Source organism: Falco peregrinus, chromosome 5 (assembly GCF_023634155.1).
Source record: "Falco peregrinus isolate bFalPer1 chromosome 5, bFalPer1.pri, whole genome shotgun sequence".
NCBI classification, from domain to species: Eukaryota; Metazoa; Chordata; class Aves; order Falconiformes; family Falconidae; genus Falco; species Falco peregrinus.
The window spans coordinates 31,675,463-31,699,713 of record NC_073725.1 but is presented as its reverse complement, the minus strand read 5'-3'; the positions used below and the strand labels follow the sequence as shown (position 1 = coordinate 31,699,713).

Below are 24,251 nucleotides of genomic sequence, written 5' to 3'. Positions count from 1 at the left end.
GCTTCCTGTCTACTTTTGCTTCCAGAATGCCTTCCTTCAGACTATTCTCTTTTTTTCAGCATTTTGGAACATAAGCAATTCAGAGTAAGAACCAGAGTTTGGTTTGCATTGGGCAATACCTGAAACTTGAAAGCAACAATCATTCTTAATTGCAAATAAACAAGTGCCAGTGTGGGGCTTAGTAAGTATGGGACACATGCATTGCATTTATGTCTGCAAATCAGATAACAGATCTTAGACATTGTGAGAAGTATATGAGGAGATCATTTAGTATAAAAGTTCAAATTATACGATCACACATACCTGGTAAAGTACAGCACCTGTTACTTTTTATTGGATTCCAGTGGCAACCTAAGCTGGACTGGAGCATAGTAGGGGAAGAATCTAGTATTCCTGCATCTAGGTTTGTTATTTGAGGGGTGTGCTACCATCACGAAAATAAAATCAATGCTATGTGAACACTTAATATTATAATGACAAGTTATATTCATATGCCCTGTGTTTAGTCTGCAGCAATCACCTTTATTTAGAGGTAAATGTTAAATTAATATGTGAAATGTATGGAAACACAGACATGCTATGTATAGAAATCCAAAGTGATGGATAAGGATCCTTAGATCTAGACCAAGATACAGTAACCTAGAGGTGACATCTGAGGCTCAGTGAAATATCTGCAAATTTTGTCACTGGTCAAAACTTACCTTTTCTGATTTCCAAAAAAAAAGAAGTAAAAATACTGACAGAAGTTATATGGTGGTTCTGTAAAACAGTGTATAAATGCTGAATAAATTTTAGCAATTTAAATTTCTTAGAATGTGAATTGGTAACTTCTATAAAAATACTAGATGTGTAAGTACAGCTTTCAGTGATGTAAAAAAAATAATAATCTATACAATCCACATGGTTTGCAATAAGTGCTACTTAATTCCAGTGCTAAATGTAGTTTCAAGTTAGTTTCATATTATTTTACAGCTTTTTCAGTACATTTACTGTTCTCACCAATAATATATTGCTGCAATCCAACATTTTAACATCAGATATAGAACTTTGCAAAGAAAACTGTAAGCTTTAAATCAGTTCTCTAGAAGCCTTTCATGAGACATTTATAGCAAATTATTGTTTTTAAATGATGGAAAAAATTAAGCTACTTCACAAAAATATAACTGGCTTCAAAGTAATTTTACAACATCAGAATAATAAATATAAATATGTTTAATTTTCTCACTCAAATCATATGAGCTTTTGATGTGGCCATCTAGCACCAAATATTACTTTTTTTGCATTAGAAAAAGCAAAGGGGTTGATTTATGTAAGTGATTATTTCTGTCACTAGAATAAACAGCTGCAAATGGAATGTAAAGTTTACTTTGCTATTTGTTTTTCAGGGAAGGGTGATAGCAGAGTGTGAAGTAAGCATACGCCCCAAAAATATTAGTTAAACCCTTGGTTTGCCTCATTAGAATTTACAGAATTTAGATAGTCAGAGATACTGCTTTGACCATGACATACCATAAGTGGTTACCTGCAAGCCTCAGCATGCTTATTTCTGTTAGGTTATTATTCTTGCTGTAAGAATTATTATTCTGCTTTAACTGCTCCTTTAAGAATTAATTTTTTTAACCAGACAAAAAACAAAGAGGTATAAAGTGCATTTGCAATGTTGAAAGCCAAAACTTCTTAAAGTTTTAAATCAATAACTACAATTTTAAGGGCATTTTAAAATGCTATACATGTACAACAGCTCTTGATGATTTTGTAGATGAGAATTTAACTATATAAATATACTTTGCAAAGGGTGAAACTTATATTTGTGCTGTCCTTCAGGGAGTCAGGGAGTGCTCCAGGAAAAGTAATAGCTTCCCACTACTACAGGTAATTATTTTGTTTTTCTGATTGGCTTGCTGTCTGGTGGAAAGTTATGTGAAAAACCAAGCCTTGCCTATTCCCAACTCAATGGGAACTGTTTCCTCTGATCCCCCATCTTCCTGTGCAGGAGGCTGTGGGAAGGTCTTTAGGAATTTTAAGGGTAGGTCCTGAGTTTTCATTAATAATGTTCTAACTAGTAGTTCCTTTCGCTTTGGCTTTTATTACTGATTTTTTTTCAAGTGGTTCCATTACTCAGTTTCTCACAGTGTTACATTTAACTGGCATGTTCTTCCTCCCTTTTCATCTCACAGTCAAAGTGTAAGACAGGGTTGTTAACCTTTTCTTCTGTATGTATTCATAAAGTATGACATAAGACCATCTAATCAAGTGGAGATATAAATGGCCAGGTCTGTGAAAAGCAGTTACTAGTGCCGTTGTTCTTTGACAGGCTTCATCATCATTCAAAGAAAAGCAGAAGGGGGAGACCCAGTCGCTCAGACAAGGAGTGGCCTTGGCTGGACAGTATGGGGGGAACATTCCTCCGTCCTCGACTCATCCTCATGTTACTTTGGAGGGAAAGCCAAATAGCAGCCACCAAGCTCTCTTGCAGCATCTGTTACTGAAAGAACAAATGAGACAGCAAAAGCTTCTTGTGACTGGTAATGATCAGGCGTCAACACAATAATAATTTATTTTCAATGACATTTGTATTCACATGAAAATAAATGCAGTAATACAGATTTTATACATCCTAACCATTGGGAAAAGTGGAAGGGTGGGAGAAAAAGACCGCACCTTTTTTTTTCCCCCTTTAGTGATTCTGCTCAAGTCTGTTAGCCTGAAAGAATTCAATGATTACAGAAAAGAGAAAATTATTACTTCATCGCATTCTTTTGCAGCTGCTGAACTTCCCAGCATGGCAAGTCACGTGGTACACATCCCACTGCATCAGCACTGATGTAAAGTTCTGCAAAATACACCCCTCTTGTTGCTGAAAACTTTCTCTTTTATTAGAACTATTAGTTTGTTGTTTTGCACACGGGAGTGAAATGTCCTTGTTTTGCAGGAGCGGTTCCTCTTCATCCACAGTCTCCTTTAGCAGCAAAGGAGAGAGTCTCACCTGGCATAAGAGCTGCCCACAAACTGCCTCGTCACAGGCCACTGAATCGAACCCAGTCAGCTCCTCTTCCTCAGAGTACTTTGGCCCAGCTGGTTATCCAGCAGCAACATCAACAATTTTTGGAGAAGCAGAAACAGTACCAGCAGCAAATCCACATGAATAAGGTGAGTTCCTAAAATAAGGAATTTCCAGTAAACATAAAGGTTGAAAACTAATAAGGAATTTTAAGTGTTGGTCCCATGTGGTTGTAGACAGTAGAGCATGAGCATCTTGTTTATGCATAGTTGGTGTATACAATTATATAGATCTTCATTTTCAGCTTCTGAAACACACTACAAAGGTAATTTGTTGTTCTTGTCATGCGTAAGAATACAATTCGACAAAATAGGGTTCAAAGCATCTTAACAGGTTTAAATTACAGGTGGTTTCCTGTTGAATGGTAAATGGTGCCTTAAAGTTTACTGCATTTTGGTCCAATTTTTTAGAGCTTTTGCATTTCTGTGCTTCAGCAATAAGTCTATTTAGCTGCCTTTGAATTGTTCTTTAAGCTTTCTTGTGGACTAGTATGTAAAGTAAATATGTAACTCTGAACTCAAATCAGCTGATTAAATTTATCTTTTTTATGTCAGAAACTTCATAAACATCTGGAGATGTTTTAAACTGGCTTTTATCAAACCAACTTTTTCTCTGTGAGTCAATTAGTAACATGACATTTTGTTATCTATATGGCAATATAAAATTACCATATAAAAGGAAAAAGAAAAATGTGCTATTGTTAACATCAGATACAGAGTTGAATTGTGCTCCTCTTTCCCTGTAGAGTAACACCTTGTTCTGGGTAAGGGAGGGAGATGGAGGGAGAATGGAGCAGGGGAGAAAACAGGGTACCATCCATTAGTAAACAAAGAACAGCTGAATATAAATAGATTTATCAGGAGCTAATGCCTTTATGACAAATGTGATGCTGTTCCCTGCTCTGAAATGAAGATATGCGAGTAATTAAATGCTTTTATCTGGAGAATGTTTTTGTGCACTTACTACATAGCTTTCCAAAAGTTGTTTTCTGGAGCTCACCTAGTAATTCAAAGGTATTAATTGTGCATCTTTAGTTATTTTCTTTTCTTTGAGGGTTACCTAATAACTGTATATAAGAGGCAATGGCAAAGAAGAAAAGATGAAAAGCTGGCATTCAGCCCTTCTACCTAAGTGAAAAAAAAGAGAAAAAAAACAAACAAAACAATCCACCTTACTGGGTGAACTTCCCAGGGGTACTGATTCTTTGGAATCTCTAAGAATTCCCAACAAAATTAGAAACAAACCTAGAGTTTAAGTACATAGTTTGTACAGTGGTTTGGTTATTAAATCTTGTCTTAATTAGGAAAAATGAAGACCAGAAAACTTCAAAGTTCAGAGCTGATCCTCGCATGTTAACCCCTCTCAGCTTGGGTGTTTTGATTACTCAACTAGGACTCCACTTGGCTTTTCTTTGAGTATGCATTCCATATGTTTAATCAAGATGGCATATGTATATCTCGTAGCCTCAGGTTTTGAAAATATTTCACCTGCCCTCAATTGTCTGAAGAGAAAAGGATTTTTACCGGTGAAGTACTGAGTCTTTGTGCTGTTTGTGGGTATTCACTACAAACTGGTCAGTTCATGCATTCCTCACAAAACAGAGATTCCCACTGTCATGTTTTTGTTAGATCATATGATTATTGACACAAATTCTACCGTAGCATTTGGGGATATGTGCAGTGGCATATAGATACATTTTTCCTGAATGTGAAAATTAAACTTGAGTCACGTAAATATATTCCTAGTCATGTGGGACTAGGAATGCATTGCACCTCACAAGAGCTAGGTTGGATAAGGAAATAAAAAGACTGCAGTTGGTTTGGGATAATGCTTATTTCAGTAATATTTTTTTTTTCCTGAGTTAAACTGCAATGAAAATATAAGTTAAGGAGAATAATTCCCTCTCACAGTTGAAATATGCTTTTATTCTCACATGGTTATTTGTGTTAAAGAGACAAACCCATTCCTTCTTTTAAAACCTAGTGAACCTAGCTTTTAGTCTGTACAGTATAGGCTATACACAAATACTATAAATTTAAGTTTATCCTAGGGTCTTCCACTGCCTTGAATCTTCATAAGCTACTTCCTTTGCCCCAGTAGCTTCTCAGTCTCCTTTATTCCTACTCTCAGAGCAGCTAGCCTTTGTCAGGAGCACAGTAAATCATCAGAGCAGTGAACACCTAAGGAGGAATAAGATCGTGCTGCAGCCACAGAAGCAGTGGGTTATCTGAGGATGTGGGTGGTTTATCAGACTTTAAAGTTTGCAGCATCTATGTTCTTCTACAGCACTGTTCTCAGACCTGTTTTGATCAATAGTACTGAAAAATATCAGTGCTCTAATCATCTAACTGTCTTCTGCAAGTGTGCAGAAAGCCAGGGGCCTTTCTTATCTACGTCAAAGAAGAAACCTGACTTAACTGGAATTTAAGGGTAGTCCATAGACAAAAGAGTGAGAAAAGATCAAACCATGGAGTGGTTTTTAAGTACTGAATTTAAAACCTTATTCTTTAACCCTTTAACTTAAAGGTTCAGATTGAACACCTGTGCCTACGTAAGGTTTTTGAACACTGCTAGCATGCTGGAATATACTTTGTTCGCTCTTAAAACTTGCCTCTATTTGCAGTTGAAGTTATTTGTTCATTGTATAATTTCTATGGCTTTACAATCAAACTTAAACTCTGCAAAGCAGTTATTTAAACCTTAAAAGAGTAGGTATTCTAGATGATGTAGTAAAGCAACCCAATATCTTCTTTTTTCTTAGGACAAGTTTGACCATATATCAAGTGAATACATACACTTGTTATTTTCCATTCATTTTTGTTTATAGGCTGTATAATGAAATTTGCAGAGGTATCCCTCCTTTTGAGTAGTGAAAAATGTAGGGTTTGTTGGTTGTTTTTTTTTTTTAATAGGGAATACTCACTTTCTCTTAAAAGTTTTGGTGAGAAAGACCAGAACCATTTTAAGCTGACAAGACTTTGAAATGCTAGTTGATCAAGAGCTTAGAACATGTTAACATCTTCTTTTTCTTTTCCATTTCTCTTTCCTTTTTTCCATATGTTTTGGACTTCAGGTATTTAAGGCTTTAATATATTTCAACTGAACCCAGTATTGGAATGTTGCCCTGACCTAAGATGATATGGCATGTGTCAGCACACCCTGAAAACTGTTTTTGGTCAGATATTTTTGGTGGACGTGTAGGTGAATCTTGCCATAATAAAAAGAAGAAGAGAGCAAGTTTCTCCCCACCTCATTGATCCTTGTATTTATCATGTATTAAAAAGCCATTTCTTTTCTTTGAGAAAAGAATATACTTCAGCAGCAAGCCAGTGCTGCTGTGAGGGTGATAACAAGCAAAGTCTAACATAGGTCAGAGGTAAAGAATTCCCCTAGATAATTTCCATTCTGAAGAGAAACAAATCATTGCCAAGAGATGTGCCTCTGTCGTTAATAACAAAGAGAAGACCCCTATGGATTATTTCTGGTAAGCTGTCAGATGCCAGGGTTTTGATGTGGGAAACGGTATACGTCTCCACTGAAGACTGACATTTATACCTGCGGGATCTAGTATGCTGACCTTCTGAAAACATTCTGCAAATGTTGATATCCCATCCAAAAGTAGGTAGAAAACTTCATCCAAGCTTTCTGGGGAAAAAATAATAATGAATGTGAAGTAACCTGAACTCTGCTTGTCTTAGGGAAGATCGGCTTTGCTGTTGTCAGCTTTAATATACTTCTGTCCAAATGACAGCTTATTTCCTCATAAGGCCCTTTGATCACCATTGCAGATCTTCATTTAGCTCAGTAAAGGGAGTCCAAAGTCTGAAACCCCCACTTAAAATTATTGCAATTGGGTACCAAAAGACCACTACTACAATAAAAACTTTAAAATCTTGATGTTATTTGTATATCTGTGTATCTAGAAGGCTTTGACCTTGCCACTTGCAGAAAAAAAAGGTGATTTTGATTAAACTAATCTAAGTGTAAAGCCCTTAGCAGAAGTCTGCGTTCAAGAAAATCTTCAGACATCTTAATGTGAAGAGTACGTGAACAAAGCTCACTGCCTTTAAAGGTGTTTTTTTTGTCACATATGATGAGCAAAGGCCTGCCTCCACTGAAGCTAAACTAGTACTGCCTTCACGGGACCCAGATTTTATTTGATCAGTGTGGGAACCCTCCATGTGTTCTTAAAATAATGTATTCATAGCATTCTGGCAATTTGTTTTTAATGGTAGAATCCTCCTCTGTACTGTAGTAGTAAAGGTTAAAATAATGGGGCAGTTGGTAGTGTGCACTGTAGTATAGGAGCAGTATGAATAATGTTAATGCTTAGATAAGGAGTGGTTGAATTTCAGTTTTCATTCAAGGATGTTAATTGGTTTGAAACATCTTTGTATAGGGAACCAGTGACTGGGCAAGACTGAGAAGTGAAAAATCCATGACAAAAAATACATGGGAAGTGAAAATTTGTTAGTGCTTTGGTGATCATAACTGACCAATATGGAAGTTTCTGTTGATTTATTGTTGGAAAAAATAGGAAGATTATTTGTTGTCAAAAGGAATATTGAAAAGATACAGTTAACCTCAGATTAATCATTCACCTCTCTGAATGGTATTTAATGAAACATGAAAGACTGGATCAGGTTCAGAAGGAGTAAATGAATCTGGTTTCATTAGACATATTACAACTGAGGTTTTGGCTTTCCAGCTTACACATCTGACCAGCATCTTCTGAAGGTGAGAGGTAGCACATTTCTTCTTTCAAATATTGCTTATATCTGGGGATTATTTGGACAAAAGTGTAGCAACATTTGACTTTGTTTGGAACTAAAAAATGCCCAGGGCATTCTCCTCTTTGTTGAGAACTAATGTTTAAGCCACAATGCAGAAGAATGATTTTGAAAGATAAATGCATCCCTTAGAAACGCTGTACTACATGAGTAACAGAGACAACAACAAGCAGGTGCCAAGTTGTTTTTGTACAGCTAATAACATACATAGCTGGTCAAAGTAATCTGATAGCTATAGCAGATAAGGAGAAAAATGTGTTCTGTGAGTATATAAGTGTATATAGAAATAACTGCCATGTATTTAAAATGAACAATTAATTAAGGAAAGAAATATATAGGGTGGCTGATGCAGGATTTTGTGCTTTGTCTCTTTGTAAAGACATTTTATTTAAAGTATTGTATTTTACAAGAGTTTATCGATACAAAGGAGAAACAAAGGCAGCAGTTGCAAATGAAGGACCTTTAAAATGGTCTGTTGCAATGTTCAGATTATTTACACTTAGTCTTCCATTTTTCTGTACAAGCAAGCAGGTTAGATTGTGTTTGATGTCTTTTTTTGGTTGGACTCTTGAAATTATACAATGGAGTTGATGTCTGTAAATGCTTCCTCTCCTGCTGCCACTATTTACTTTGGCTCATGCATATCCCTTACAGTTTAATTTCCTGAAAATAAAAGGGGAAAAAATATAGGTTACATTATCATGTAAACATTTTTTTGAGTGACTTCTTTAGTTGGAATAGCGATAGCAGTAAAATGTACTGGTAAAAGAAGACCAATTTGTACAACTGCAATATCTTATTGAAATAAGCCATGGTTTTATTATTATTTATAAATGTAGTCTTATTAAAAATCAGATTAAGAAATCACTTTTTAAAAATCAAAAATATGTATTAAAATGAGGAGAAAGTCCTGCATGTACCTACAGATAAATTCAGAAAAAAGTGGTAAGTGGAGATTTAAAGTGAAAGATTTAAACATTAAGTGTAAACAAAAGTGTCCAGCTGCACAGTGAAAGGACCTGAGTAGTGTTGCCTTCAGGACCCATTTTCTGCTGTGTAATCCAGCCTTAGATTGAGAGATAAAATAGAAATATTGACTCTAAATTGATATCGTTACATGTCTCCAGATACATAATTTTCCATGGTACTACCAGGAGATATAAAATAAGATGGTTCTGACTTAGGAGAACTGAACAGTCCCCTGGTCATGCTACTAATGTAATTACTGGGATAAGATGGGGCCAAGCTGCCTTTAGAAAACACTTTAACCAAGTATGAAAGCACGGTGCTGATACAGAGAAAGCAGTCAGCAGTGGCTTAGCTATCCAAGCAGCAGGAGTGGTTTTCAGGGACATGACTGTGGTGCCCCGTGGCCCCTCGCCTGAGGCTTAGTCAAAGTCACAGAATAAAGGATGTTTTTAATAAGATCTGGCAGTAAAGATGATAATATGAACGCACTTTGTAAAATCTACTGTGTAAATACATAAAGACTTTCATTTCACAGTCTTAGAAAATGTAATTGGTTTAGCTCTTCCTGTCACTTAAGTCTGGACCAAATTGCCCGGTGACTTCCACAGCATTGGAGGAGGGCCCCAGACAGGAATGCTGCAAGCTGAATTGCACACAAATGCCACTCCAGTCTCCACAGCCCCCTTACGTGTGCTTGGATCACTCCACTGATTACATGCAAAAAGTGTTTGAAGGTGTTCCATGTATAGATTATATACTACAGTCCAGCATGTGTTGCCTCAGAAAGCTCATCAGTAGTTCTATGCCATACAGCAATGTGAAGAAGAAAGAGCCTGACATAAAAGTGAAAAACCATAAAAGAAAGGAGAGCAGTAATGAGCTAAATATGTGTCTTAACTTCGCCGTGGACATACACTCATTTTCTCTTGGCTTCCCCTCCAGAAAAACCCACCTGGTATCAAGTAACTGGCACATGGAATGGTTTACAGATGGATCAGCATCAGTGACTCTCGTAGCTGTATGTGATTATCTGTCACACAGATGTTTCAGCTTGTATTTACTTGCTAGCAGCCAGTCCTGCCTTTCTTTTCTTGCTTGAGGAGTGGAGAGGGCTCGCCCACAGATGTGTAACTGAGCGACAGGGAGGAGCGTACCTGAGCCGAATACACGTAGTTAGCTTCATTGCCTTCTTGGTCAGCGTCATCCACTGAGAAACAACTGGAAAAGATTTATGGGTTTGATCTGAGAAATTTTCCAGATGCTGCTTAATAAAAGGAGACACTCTGCATTAGTTGCAGTAGTAAGTATTCCCCAGCTTAGAGCATGCCACCTGCAGCATGCAGGATGCACGTGTTGCGATTTGCTAGTTAATATGGTAATGAAAAGGAATTTTTTGTTTGTTTCTTTCTAGTAAGCTATTAAACTCCCATTACATCCCAAAAATGAAGATTTGCTGTGACTGAAGCCTGTGGACTTCCAGCGTGGAATTTATTTCTGCACTGATGTGAGGCGTATGCATCAGAGCATCAACTGGAACTGCATAAACAGATCTTTCAACTCTTCTTGTTGACTTTGTAGGAGTTTCTGAATCCAGCTGTAGCTTCTTGATCAGAGTTTACATGACAGCCCTGCCCTTCACTGGGGTGGCGTTTTTCCGTATGCATTAGCAAGCAGAATGAAACTAAATGGTCCACAGTTTGTAACAAAATAGCTGTACTGAAGCCATCCAGTAACTCAGCATATAGCAGTAGCTAAGACACAGTTTGAGGCGCTTGATAGTTGCGGGGGAATGCAGATGGGAAGAGGAAACTATGTAAGAGAAATGGTAAAAGGTGGGGGTTTTTCTCCTCTCAGTATATTTGACCTTGGTGATACAAATAGGTATCGGCTTGAAATCAATCAGTTGAGTAAATGGTAATTACTCACTTGACCCTGCAGATTCTTACGCACCTCTTTCAACAAAGCAGGGATTTATTTTTTTAAGTTTTGCCTTTTTGCATTACATTTGGACTATTTTGGAATTCGTTTGCTGTATCTTAGTAAAACATAAATTGTACTTGATTGCAGCACTTGGGCATCTGGCACCTCAGCAGAGCTTTACAATAGCATTTGATGGTGTAAAACCAGGATTATCTGGGTAGCTGTGTTATGTCATTATTGCTGAAACTGGGGTACCTGTACCGTGCACAACAAAAGCTGTAGTCTTTCCAGTCATGGACAAATGACATGCTTGTAGCATCTTTGTGTGACAGGAAAGGGGAATGACAGCAGCTCTTTGTCACCACCCCTGTGTTGGCTTTTGGTGCCTTCATGCTTTAGTTGACGGAGAAGCTTGTGTGAACATTCCCTAATTTACTTATAACAAAAAATTAATGAGATTACTAATTTTCTTATATCTTAGAGTTCCTTTATATGACTATGAACTGTAATATAGTTAAATAAATTTCTGCATTTATGTTGGAAGAGTATGAAAGGAGACTAATTTCTCATGATTGCCAGCTGTAACAGTGTAACATTTTCATTATTCTGTCTTATATTTAGTTTTACTGTATAGCACTCTCTACACACATGGTATTTTCTACTGCAGAATAACAAGTGACCTTTTGCTTGGGACCTTTGGTTCTTTTTTCCCTGTACATTAATGTTTTAGCCATGCACAGCTACATGGTTTTGCTACAGAAGCTTTAATTTTGTCAGTGTAAATGTAGTACTTTTCAGTGTTTGGCATCAGTGAAAGGAATCAATAATCATTCCCACTTTCTCTTTCCAGATGCTCTCTAAGTCCATCGAGCAGCTCAAGCAGCCTGGCAGTCACCTGGAGGAAGCCGAAGAAGAGCTTCACGGAGATCACTCGATGCAGGAAGAGCAAGCCCCTGCCAGCAGTGCCAGCGTTAGGGCTGAGAGCAGCAGTGCTGGTGTGGATGACAGAATAGGACAGCAGGTGGGGGCTGTGAAAATCAAAGAGGAACCACCGGACAGTGATGAGGATGTTCAAACCCAGCAAATGGAATCTGGGGAGCAAGCTGCTTTTATGCAACAGGTAATAGGCAAAGATTTAGCTCCAGGATTTGTAATTAAGGTTATTATCTGAACATCACGTGCATTTTCTAGGCTTTGATAAGCAATTGTGTTTTGATTCACTGATCTAGCAAATCTTGATTTACTGTTCAAAGAATCTAACAAAGGCAGAAGTGTTGTATGCACACTTGAAAACATAGTGAAGCTCATCCTTATGGCCACTAATTGAGAAAATACCTGTTGCAGTCAATTATTCTACATAAACCTTTGCATAATAGCTGATAGACTTTGTATTAACCCAGGATTACATTACATCGCTTAGTTCTAGTATCACCTAGCTTGTTGAGATCAGCAACTGCTGGAATTAGTTTCCAGATCTGATTGATGAAACATTCTTCTGTGATTCTGAATCCTCTGACTTTTGCTTTCAGCTGTCTGTATATACTGTATCATAGTGTAGTCTTGAACACTGTTAACATTAGGGTATATTTTCCTCAGTAGACAGGTACTGACTGCTATATCAGTGGTCCCAGGCTGGTGTATAAAGTTGAGTTTAGAGAATACCAGGTGGATGTGAAGAGGCAAGGCAAGGCACTGTTTAAAATTTGCATTATTTTCTTTTTTGCACTGCTTAGTTAATTTTTCATTCTGTCTTATTTGATGATACTGTCCACAGAGACATCCGTAAATGCAGCAGCTGTGAGTACTGGTGAGAAGCAAAATGCAGCATTAGGTTCCAATCAGTTACTAGGATATTGCAGGAAAAGCACATAACTGTTATCATTATCGTCTGATATCCAATCACTTGTTTATTAAAAAAAAAGAAAGACTAATCATACAATACCACATAACCTTTACCGCTAGGTCTCATGGACAAATACTAAAATAACAACTGTGCATAAAATGCCAGCTTGGCAAAAGGAAAATTCAGATTGTTGGTAAGCATTTCAGCAAGGCTGAAAAGCGCAGTGCACGTACGCAGCCAGCGTCCCTTTCCGTTGCTTCGAGATCAGGCACAGCAAGGCTGGGTGCAGTGGAAGGCCCTGTTTATTTAAGTCTATACTTTGTCAGGTCCCTGCTGTTCTCCTGCAGAAAAGTGATTTTGGGAAGGGGGGCAGGAAATGCCTTATGGAAACAGGAAGCCCAAGTGATTCATGTGCTGAGGAATGTGGGGCGGGGGGTGGGGGGGTGGGGAATGGGGCAGCGCTCCCTCTGTTTTTAAAGGCACTCTATGAATTGATTTATTGTCAAAGAAAATAACAAAGCGAGTAGGGAAATTGTTAAGGAAGCTTTCCAGTGAAACATTTCCTTCATATTCCCTTTTGATATGTTTACCTTGTTTTATAGGTTTACTTTTGTTAAGCTAGTTAAAGATTCATTGTATTAAGATCCCCTTTAATATGGATAATCCCAAACCGACCTGGAATCCTTGTCAGGTTTTTTTTTCTATTAAAAATATTTATATTTCTAAAGCTGAGGTATTTTAAGGTGCAGTATCCTGTTTCAAAAGAGATAGCTGTTTTGCCAAATGTAGAAATTGTTCTAAAATGTTATTAGCATGTGTTGTTTACATTATGCTATTTACTATTAAATCTCTTATAAAATGTTGTAACTACTAAAGATACATTATCCTTTTTCCTAGAAGGTCGCCAAACAAATGACTAAATAGTTGCTGTTAATATGAAAGGCCTCCTTAGATAGAAAAGATTTATTAATTGAGAAAAACAGGTAATTGTTGTGTGCGCTTTGTATTTGAACAGAAACCTTTCCCATCTTGGATGAAAAAAATCACATTCCCATTCAAAAAATGAAGCATATAAAAATGAAATTATATGTTTTTCCCATTGCGTATAATTTTAATTTTCTTCGATATCTAACCTCAGCCTCATCAAAAAGGGATAGTGCATCTTTTAAAATACATTTTATCTGGGGAGAAACTTGCAAATGAGAAAACTTTTGTACAATATAATTTCACAGACATGTATTCACAAAAGACAAAAGATATTTTTATAATGTCATTCAGGTAAGAAACCCCAATACATTATTGGACTTTAATTTCAGAACCTTTCAAATTTGGATAAAATTAAAACAGAAAAACTACCTGGAACCAGTGAAAAGGAAAACTGGGTTTAAACCACATTTCTAATTGATTATTGTCTCTTTACATTTTAAATCTACTGTATTTATTATAATTTACACCCTTAGAGGTGATCTCTTGTTTTGTGTTGTAAATATATTCTGTTTGTATGTTCCCTTTTTTTGCCTTCTGATATAAGTCTCCTCCTTTCTCAAATAAAGTTTTTTTTTTAAAAGATCCCCTTTCAGATATCTGACTTTGTGTAAATTTGATAATTTAGTTGTGCTTTTGCTTTGTATAACCAAATATGTTCACTACACATTGTTGAAACAATTCAAGCTTTCAGGAGCAAGGTTTTTGTTACACTATTCTTACAATAATTACACAAAGTCTTTTTTTTTTTTTTTCATCTATTATTTTATCCTACATCAGCCATTATAAGTTTTAGTGAATGTGGAATAGTATTGATGCATGCTTATTTTCCCATCATGGCATCTGTCTTGAACATGTGATCATATATTGCACCATATATAGGAAAGGTAAAGGTGAATCCCAGTTTCTTGGCTCCTACCTATCCAAAATTCAGATGAACTGAAATAATTTCCATGACATTTCTAAAACCTGACTAGAACCCAAAAGATGCTGCTGAAACAGCTTATACTGACCTCTTTGATATACGTCAAGGCCTTTGCAAAACTAGAGTCCACCTATAAAGATGTTGGAGAGGAGGGAATCCACAAGCTTTGCAGACACTACAGAATTGTGTGAGACAGCGAAGTCGTGCTTTAAAGAAACACCATAACACTTCCGTGAAGATATTTAATGCTTTGTGACATTTACTGAACTTCACTTCAGATCTACAGAGAGAAATAGCCTGTACTGCTCAACGATCCCTGTGGCCACAGTATATGCATTACTACTACCGAAGGAGTTCAGAAACTAGCTCTTCTAACTATTCATTTAAATTGCAAAGGATCCTAACAGCTTCGATTCTGGTATAACTTCAATGAAAATAAAATGCTTTCAACATCATAAATATGTAAGAATAAATATTCCCATAAACCAAATTCAATATACTCACTGATACAACAGCAAAGTAATGTTTTGTCAGTAATCCACCCAAAAAAACCAAGATGAAAAGTCAAGTTTTAGCTTAAGAAAGATTAAAACTATCATTAACAGCATAACATTATACTGCTTGCCCTATTGTTTATTATGTATTTAGAATCTTAGGTCTATAAGTCATTCACTCATTCAACAGGGATTTTATTGAGATACCTTCTGTTTAAATACTCATGTCAGAATTTAAAGAGCAGCCACAAATGTTTTCAATTTACAACATTCCTCATTTGAAGGCTACACCTAGGGGTTTTTTTCTAAATTGTTTGTTTACCATGCATCAAAGCACCCATAATAAAGAAAATAATCATAGTTTAATACAATTCCCAAGCCTTATCTTATTCCAGAAATGATGTGCATATATCTTTTTTTTTTCCTTGAAAAATAGATGTTTATTCTGTCCTGTTGTCCAAAAGATAATGCCATGGTAGCTACTAATTTAGAAATATTTACTACTAAATGAGGGAAAGAAAATGCTTCCAAATATTTACGAATAATACTCAAGACAGACACACATTACTGTAACATTAGCCTTTTTTTCATCTTCTGGCATTAACAAAATAGGATTAAATTTGAATGCCTCAGCAAAGCATGAGCACTACAGACATTACCACCACTCATCCTTACTATTCAGCAATTCATTCATGCACTATCTTCATTCCATCTTCATTATCATCAGGATCACTAAGATTTACTCCATGTTACTTAAGCCAACTATACCCTGTTTTTATCTTCACTGGCATTCTGAGGTAAAAATCTATAAACGTTAGTCCCAACCACCAATCTAAAAATGTTTACTTATTTCTCCCCTTTATGAACACTTCACAATTTTCAGCCAAAATTAGCTAAGCCAAGTTAATTTCCTTCTTGTATTCTGTCCCACTAGCAGCATGTCCTACTTATCCACTTAAGAAATGTTTGTTTGCTTTTCATTTATTTGTTTAGTTTCTGATTTCCTTATGTAGTTCCCATCATCTGGGTGGTAGTGGGGCTTCTGTACCTCATTTCTTAGTGGAGGAATATAGCTTAGAACATCATATGCTGAATTGCTGTTCAGGCAAACAGAAGAGCATCCTGGATAAAATTATTTTCTCTGCGCTAGAGCAATAATCCCAGTGATCCCTGTGGAATTTTACCACTCTGTTTGGTAGATGCTGTGCTTTGCATTTGATTTTTTCCTCTTCTAGTTCAGCCTAATTTGGAATTAGATTTAAAGGCAAAAAATACAATTAGCCATTAGAAAAGCAGGATTCCTCGGCCATGCTCACTCACTCACCCACACAAACAGGACTGGGAAGGGGCATCCTTTAGGTGTGTCCTGGTTTCTGGTCCCCATTTGCTGAGCTCAAGTGTCACACTCCTTTTGCTTATTTTGATTCTGTCCCCGTGACTCATGTAGCCCATACAGAAGAACTTCCCCAGCTGCCTGGGGGCACGCACAACTATTGGAGACCCCCCAGGGTTATTTCATCAGCACCTGAGAGTTAAAAGGGTGCTAGCTTAGTAACTTGAAGTCATTCAGCAATGTCTGACTCTCTGTGATGACTACACCGGGGCCTTAGTCATTAGAGTTGTTTTGGTAGAGCAGATACTTGTGATTCGGTGCCTTAATTAGCCGATTAAATGAGATGTTTTGAATCTGGCTGTGGAGCCTTTGTTGTGTTTGTTTTACTTTATTTTCCATAGTTGCCTTGAAGTAGCCTAGACTCTTAACAGTACATACCTCTGAAATATAAGGGAAGTTGTTTGGATGAAATGGTGTTAAAAGTTCCCCTCTTCATACCTGGTTCTTCTGAGGTGGTAGAATATTACAACATTTTGGCCTCGAGAAGTCCTGTGAAGGGAGGGATAAATGGAAATGCAAGTTTTGAACAATGTCAGACTTCCAAATAAACCTTCCATCTTGTATATACTAGCTCAATTCATATTTTACTTTTCTTGGCGGGGGGGGGTGGGGGGGTGGGGGGGTGGGGAGTGTAGGCTACTTTGTGTCCTTTAACAGTGCAGCCAGTAAGAGAGGCACTAACCTTGCACCTTTCTGCCTTTCCTCAAGTCTGTGAGTGCACAGTCCCAGTACAACCCCTACATAACACAAGCTGGCACTATGATTTCTGAGCTCAAACTTGAGCCATAGACTGTCTGGATGGAGCAAGGGAGCGGAGGGCTCTGTAGTCGGATTTGTTTTCTGAAAATTTCTTATTCATCTACATAAGGGGAAGAGCCATCTGAATATTTAGCCAGCTTTCCCTCACCTTTGCTCTTAAGGGTCTGTCCATCTCTATAAAGTTTCTAACTGCAGTCTTTGAAAATTATATATATATAAAAATAATTGTTCTTCCTGTAGCATATTTTATGCCAATTATATGTGAAAGTGAATAATGATGAGAGTAATTACTAGTAGTTATTCTTTCCCTGTCAGACTTGAAAATAACCCATTTTCTCAGAAAGTATCAAACCTACTTTCTTAATGAGTGCCAAGGAGATTCTTATTTTTGTTTGTATCTCCTATTGTAAACTTTCAGTTACAGAAGGCAGTAATACTTACTTTATCACACGATTAAATCAAGAACTGAATTGTCTGACCAAACACATGGCATTACGACATAATAACATTATTTCATTTCACTGGTACCTGCACAGAATAATGTTGATACTGCATTTATTTTTCAATCCAAGACTTTTTATGCTTCTTTTCCTCTGTCAGATACTTATAATATAGTACCTTGAAACTTTTGCTACTGCTCCCCTTTGTAAGAGAAAGTGGCATGTAAGGAGACAACTGGGGCAACATTAGGCAAAATTACTTAATCAGGGGTACATAACTAGCATGAATCGAAGGTCTCTAAGTCCAGATCCCAGTAATTATCACTTCACATTTTGACAGTCAGATGATACTGCTTTCATACAATTGGGCAATTTGTCACTTCCTGTATCAGACAGCACGGGGTTTTATTATTATTGTCATTGAGGAGGATTATGTGTTCTTGGAAAGCTGCTTCTTTAAACGCTTCATTTTTAGAAGAATTCTGTTTTGACCGCTGAATGTCTCTGCGTCTCTGTCAGACACATGTATGAGCTTGCACACAAGTTTTCATTTTCTTCCTTCCCTTAAAACATGAAAGTGAATACATGCACGCCTCAGTATACTGCTGGCTAAATCTTCATAAAGCTCTGTTGTCTAATATCCTGGAAGAGCAGCTCAGCCTGAATGCTTTTGAGACATAGGTGCTGTAATGCAGAAAGCAGTGCATAATCTGTGTCCTCTCACGTTCTGGACTGTGACCTTTGGATCCCCAGGAGACTGTGGAGGTTTCTGTTCATACTGCCTGTATTTCCTCAGCAAATGGTCTTGTGAAAATTACAGCTATGAAATTGCAGCAACACAGCGATGGCAAGGGCTTAAGAAGGCTTTGCTCAGTTTCTCTGTAAGGCAGTTGAAGCATGCAGGATTCAGCCTCCAGCCCTCCCTCTCCTTAGTCTTTTCCTTTTGCTCCCATCAAGAAGGGTACTGTGATAGTTTTTAGGTGGCAGCTTGCAGATTTTTATTGTTGTTATTCCTATTGAACAGATCCAGAAGGAGCACAGGGCAGAAGTGCTGTTAGGAAGTGTTCTCCCCCTGTGTGCAGAGGGATAGCTACAGAGACCAGCTGCCTCTAAGCCTTACTTTCCTAGATCTTCCTCTTCTGAAAACAGAAGCTGAAGAGTTACTACACATCAGAGAGCATGGCTGCATCACTCAGCTACCTGACTGCACACAGGGACTGGTGGTGATCAGGTTTCCCTCATTTCTAACCCATTTTGATCTATTTTGACACCTTGTCTTAGGACATCAAAGGCTCCAAAGCCCAACAGCACATCCCTCGACATCTTCCTTTCTTTCTAGAGCTTTTTTGGTTCTTAACATTTACCTAAATCTGTACAGGTCTGTTGTCATAGTTTCCCATTAGTTTCTGCATAGATTTCAGTTTTCTGAAGCTACTGAATTTATACAGAGAGCTTCAAAGCTTCTCCATTAGTATTTCTGACAGAAAGATAAAAATGGCAGTGCTGAATACAGGTGTTATCACCACAGGCTTATCCCAGGGACACCCAACTTCAATAGCTCTGATTTGGCCACTTCTGCTGGTAGTAAGGCCTCGCTAAGGATGCTAGTGATTTCAGTTAAAATACGTGCAGCATTACCCTTTTTGCTATGTGACCAAGTTTTTTCATAAGAATATCCATCCCTTCTTGGGAAGGCTTTGAGAACACAAACACAGACAGCACAGAACCAGCAAGGAAAATGGAACAGGAGCAAGATTCATTCCTGCAGCAAGAGGCTGAGAATGAGCATGGGGACTGTTACTTATCCATGTTGATGGATAATGCACTAAGCAGGCAGCTCATTTTCCCAAGTCAATCAATTGCTTTCAAGTTAGGCACTATTATATGTCACTATTACAGTAGCTTGGATCCTCCTGTAAAAGTAATCCTTTCTTTCACCTCTCTGGCCCTTTCCCTCCAGCTTTTAATGAAAGCAAAAGACTCAAAGCACATTAACTCAGTTTCATTTTCAATTTCTACTTTCGTGGAAGAATCTGTAATTTAGTAAGAAGCTACATCAGGGATGAGCTGACGGGCAGGGGGGGAGTTCTGCAGCTGGCATGCTGAAGCCAATGCTCATTCCCAGCTCCATCTGGGCCCAGCTCCCCGAGTCATCCACTAACCTCACTCTTTTTTTTCATGGGCAAGCGGTTCCCACAGCCGTGGACCAGAAGGATCCTTTCAGGCTGCAAAATGGGTCGGCATAAAGTGCATTTGGCCCGAGAAAATGCAGTGGGATGCCATACCCACAGGATCACAGCATTTGTGAAGCTGCAGTTGTGAAGGTGAGCTGCAGGTGGTCACCACAGAGAAAGAGTTTCAGAGCACAGTTTCCCTCATAGAATTGGTTTTCGGTACCCAATCCTAGATGCCATGACCAAGTGGATCATTTAAGCCTGAAAGGATACTGTGAGTTTACCTGGTCAATGATAGAAGGAAAGCAGTGTTTGGTTCTCTTCCTTACTGTCATGGCCACCTGCGCATTCAGAGTCATTGTAAAAGGTTGATTATGAACCCACTTTGAGTATCTGCCTATAAGTTATGTACATTAGAGAAGAAAAAATTTTGGAAACTCTTTACGTCTTTTTACCAGGATCAGCTCTACTGTATGTACCTGCTTTTCTGCACGATTACTTCAGACAGTAATTAAGTAAATCAGAAGATAGGTCACTTAATATTTGATGCATAGCAAGTTCTTATTTATGTAGTGCTGGTATTTCCTATTTTTACTTTCTTCTGCTTTAATATGTATGCTAAGTATTGAAAAGGAAAAAGACTTTTCAGGTGAGGAGTTAGAAATGGAGGAGGATCTGGCAAGTCAGAAAAGGAGGACACAGTCCTTCTTCTAGTTTAGATTCATTCAACCTGCAGAATCCTGTAAATGCAACAGTAACATATGTCAAGAAGAACCAATACATCCATATTTTGCTCTTCCACACTACAAAGTTCATCCATTGAAGAGCCTGAGCCTAACAAAACAAGGAGATTCAAGCCGTGCAGCTGACTACACAGCTGAGGTACTCTGCAAAATAAGAAGCTGGAAAATACTGTCTCACAACTTGACCCCTACCAAAAAAGCAGACCCACTCCTTGGCTATTGCCTTCTCCACAGATCACTCTACAGTACTGTTGCATCAGCAGCGAACAGCCACCGGTCACTACTGCTGCTATACTCAATCCCTGTGTTGCGTATCTTCTGAGAAGTGCTGTGCTGGAGGTGGTCAGCAGAGCTTATAGCAGGTCTTTGGAATGAGGAATAGGAAACAGGACAGGAGAAACAAAATTGTCCCAGTCCTTCGGTCTCAGTAATTCATCAACATCACTGATGGCAAAACTGAATCACTTTTTTTAACATAGGCAGAAGCCACCAGACTGAATTTCAGATGTTTTCATAGGTCTAAGTACTAAGCATTGTATGAGTCAAGGAATACTACCAAGTTCTCTCTATAGGCTAAATCTCCTCTGTGCCACTGAAGCACTGTGGTGGTTCACAGGGATTGAGGCTTCTCACAGCGTATAGCTCCTATCGCTAAAATGAGTAATGCTGGAAAAACACCAAAAGGTCAAAGGCAGAGCTGCTTTCCAAGAACATATTTCGCAAAATCAGAACAGTTACGCCCAAAGCTACTGCAGTGTTTCTCCCCTTCAGCAAATAACTCCTCACCAGAAGCTTCCCCAGCCCCTTCTCCCTCCTGTGACCATCCTGCAGATGTCCTCTGGTGTACCAGCCCCTCTGCCAAGCTTTCCAGGTTTGCCCCATTTCTAACAATCCCAAGGCATAAAAGGGCCACAAGCCTTTAGTTACCACTGCTTCACCCATATGCACGGCCACTCCATGGTGGGGTTGCCTCCTGGCAGGGAAGGGACAGCGGCTGGAGGCCAAGACCTGCCAGAGAGCAGGGGGAATGGACTGAGGGGCATCCTCCTCACTCCAGGACTGCTGTGGGACATAATGGCGAGGGCAAGCAGAGGAGGTGAAGCAGCATCCGTAAAACATCTTCCAGAGCACCAAGCAGTTAGGCTTGAGAGCCTTCCTTGGCTTGGAGAGCTGCTCAGCTCCATCCCCTCCAAAGGATGACAACATTGCTTCAGCCAGAGGCTCCAAATTTCTCCCTACTGTAAAAAACATTCTTTTTTATCTTTGTTCTCAGAAGTCAAGATGGTAATAAGGGATTAACTGCTTTGCCTTTTAACTGATTGTTTTAACCCATTTTATAGAAAGTTTGGGCTAATTAATTTAAGTTGAACTGCAGTGATCCTTTCAGGGAATAGAAGAGTTCAGACAGTTAAAGAAATGTTTAAAACAGAAAAAACAAAAGCTCTGCCAGCTACTACCAGCCTGAGTCATCTCCTTTAACTATTTTAGATTCACTCTTAAACAGAGTTTTCCTGCCTAAATAATGGAGATTACAGTGACTACACAGTGACATCTTGCATCTCACTTCAATAACTTGAGAAATACTAGAACTGCTAAAGACTGAGCCCAGAGTATCAATGTTCTATCACTTTTGTTACACCACTTTTTAAAGATAAATTGACATTTATGTTTCCAGCTGGAAGCTTATACTTTGATTTCATTTAATTGAATCAATTATTGAACTTAATACTGCAGTTAAGTACTGGACCTGAAATAGGAAGCACTGAATTTTCTGTTGTTTCTTATCTGAGCATTCTGGGTCAGGGACATAGCGATAGATAAAGTGAAGACAGAATATCTAAAATGCTTATGAAATCATGTATATATTTCACCAGAAAACAGTGATACAGTGATACACATTTTTAATTTACTTCTGTGAGATGTTTTTTTGCAAATTCTTATTTCTCTTCATGTTAAGAGAAATTTGCCATCTTCAGAATTTATCATTTATCGGAGAAGTTCCTATGTGTCATCTCCTAAAAACCTCAAGGACTGGACATTTAAATCTGTGACCTCACTGATTAATAACTCCTACAAGCTGATTTGCAGCCTTTTCCTATTATACAGAACCATAACAAAACAGAAATAAGTGATTTAATTTGGCATCATCAACTGCTGAAAGATGAGTCAGAAATAGATTAGCAAGTGTTCTAGTTGATCTTAATAGTGCAGTGACAAGTAAAATCAAGAATGACAGATGATCCCATGGACTAACAGTTCTTCTGACTGTATTACAGCATGGATAAACACGGTCTTTTCTAACAACTGGCCACGAAAACAAAGAAATTTGAGTTCATATGGCTGTGGGAAACAGAATTGAAACTGAAATTCCTTTTTGATGCATGTTTAGAGGGCCTAGCTGTTGCAAAAGAGTGACAGAAATATGCTAGGTTCTCAGCTTGTAAGATACCCAAAATGTTTCTCTTAACTTTACTGGGAGGACTTTCTTTTTTTCCTCTGAATCAGCGCATCAACAGTACCCTCCAGTATAAACCTGGTAATGCTTCTTGAATATTCACATCCTCAGGACATTTTGAGTTGCACCTTTAATAATAAATAAATAAGGACTGAACTTGTTTGGCGTTTCAGGCCAATGACCAAAGCCAGGGATGCTGGTGAGTATGCTACTATATTCCCTTAACTTTATTTTTGTGGGCATCATGCATTTTTAAAATGGTTATACATTTCCCTGAACCAATGTAATATAAAAGATTTACTGTTACAGTTTGTGTGTGGCCAGGCAATGGCATATGGAAAACATGTTTCCTGCTATTTAATTTAATTACTCTAATCACGTGCCAGCCCCGGGCATGTCATTCTGGACCTCTGAGGCTCTTTGTCTGTCAAAGAGATGGACAATATCTTGGCTTTGTTTAGTTGCTCTGCAGGCTGCAGATAAAACCACTGAAATACTGACTGTTTGTTTAACCAAAACTTTGCATTTTAACCATTTGGCTTTGATTTTTTGTTTTACAAGAAAAGATGACATTTTGGCCTTGGTGAGCTGAAAAGGAAATATTAGGAATATGAAGAAGAACTGTCACTTTCAGAGCTTAATAGATGAAAAAGAATACTTTAGCCTTCTGGTCAGAAATCAGCTTTGTTAGCAGAAACTTAAGACGTGCATTACTGTTATTTTAGAGTTGCCTGTTAGTAAGGGCAGCTGGAAAAGTCCTGCTTATAACTGGTCCTTTCTAATATGGTTAGCCCATCATCCAGTGGTTTCAGTAGAATTTTTGTTGCTTTCATTTTAAAAGATGAAACTGTAGTGGGTGAAACTAATTAAGATTCCATAGCAAATAAACGTACTAATACTGTTGCGTCCAGGTATAAGTACACTAAGTCATTTTTCTGTAAGAAATATCTGCAAATTACAGCTCAAATTTTGGAAAAAGTTTAAGAGGAGATAGACAGATTACAGTACACTATTCATATTATAAACCCCAAATCTATAGAGAAATTAATCACACAGTTTTAACTATGTGCTTAACACCACCACGTCCTTCACTTGTAAGCAAGTGCTCAATTGAGTCCATGCTTTCCTGCATCAAGCGGTGATACTTAAAAGTACTTTAGACTATATGAGGATATTTTTTCTAATAATTATGCCGTCAAAAAAGGAAAGAATAAGAACTATCTTTTAATCAGTTAGTTCCAACTTATAAGGAAATTACTACATGTAGAAAAACTTGGCTATTCTTACATTTTTGGAAACTG

The 24,251-nt window shown here is 37.9% G+C and overlaps 1 protein-coding gene and 1 long non-coding RNA gene across 4 annotated transcripts in view; one reads left to right on the top strand and one right to left on the bottom strand.

Moving 5' to 3' along the window:
- HDAC9 (histone deacetylase 9) overlaps nucleotides 1-24,251 on the top strand; it is a 485,158-nt gene that overhangs the window by 282,972 nt on the left and 177,935 nt on the right. For 2 of the 3 annotated variants that reach the window (XM_055803474.1, XM_055803473.1), the window contains exons 11-13: nucleotides 2,315-2,525; nucleotides 2,933-3,150; nucleotides 11,591-14,152. In XM_055803474.1, the coding sequence (XP_055659449.1) occupies nucleotides 2,315-2,525; nucleotides 2,933-3,150; nucleotides 11,591-11,911 (750 nt within the window). In that variant the 3' untranslated portion in view covers nucleotides 11,912-14,152. Of the gene's footprint in view, nucleotides 1-2,314; nucleotides 2,526-2,932; nucleotides 3,151-11,590; nucleotides 14,153-24,251 lie in introns of those variants that run through there. The other variant, XM_055803475.1, reaches the window with a different exon arrangement.
- The window catches only part of LOC114011630 (uncharacterized), a 45,571-nt gene continuing 24,476 nt past the window's right edge, over nucleotides 3,157-24,251 (bottom strand). The window contains exons 2-3 of the long non-coding RNA XR_008747140.1: nucleotides 16,758-16,868; nucleotides 3,157-10,038 (exon numbers count right to left, since the gene is read on the bottom strand). This is a non-coding gene — a long non-coding RNA (uncharacterized LOC114011630). The remainder of the gene's footprint in view (nucleotides 10,039-16,757; nucleotides 16,869-24,251) is intronic.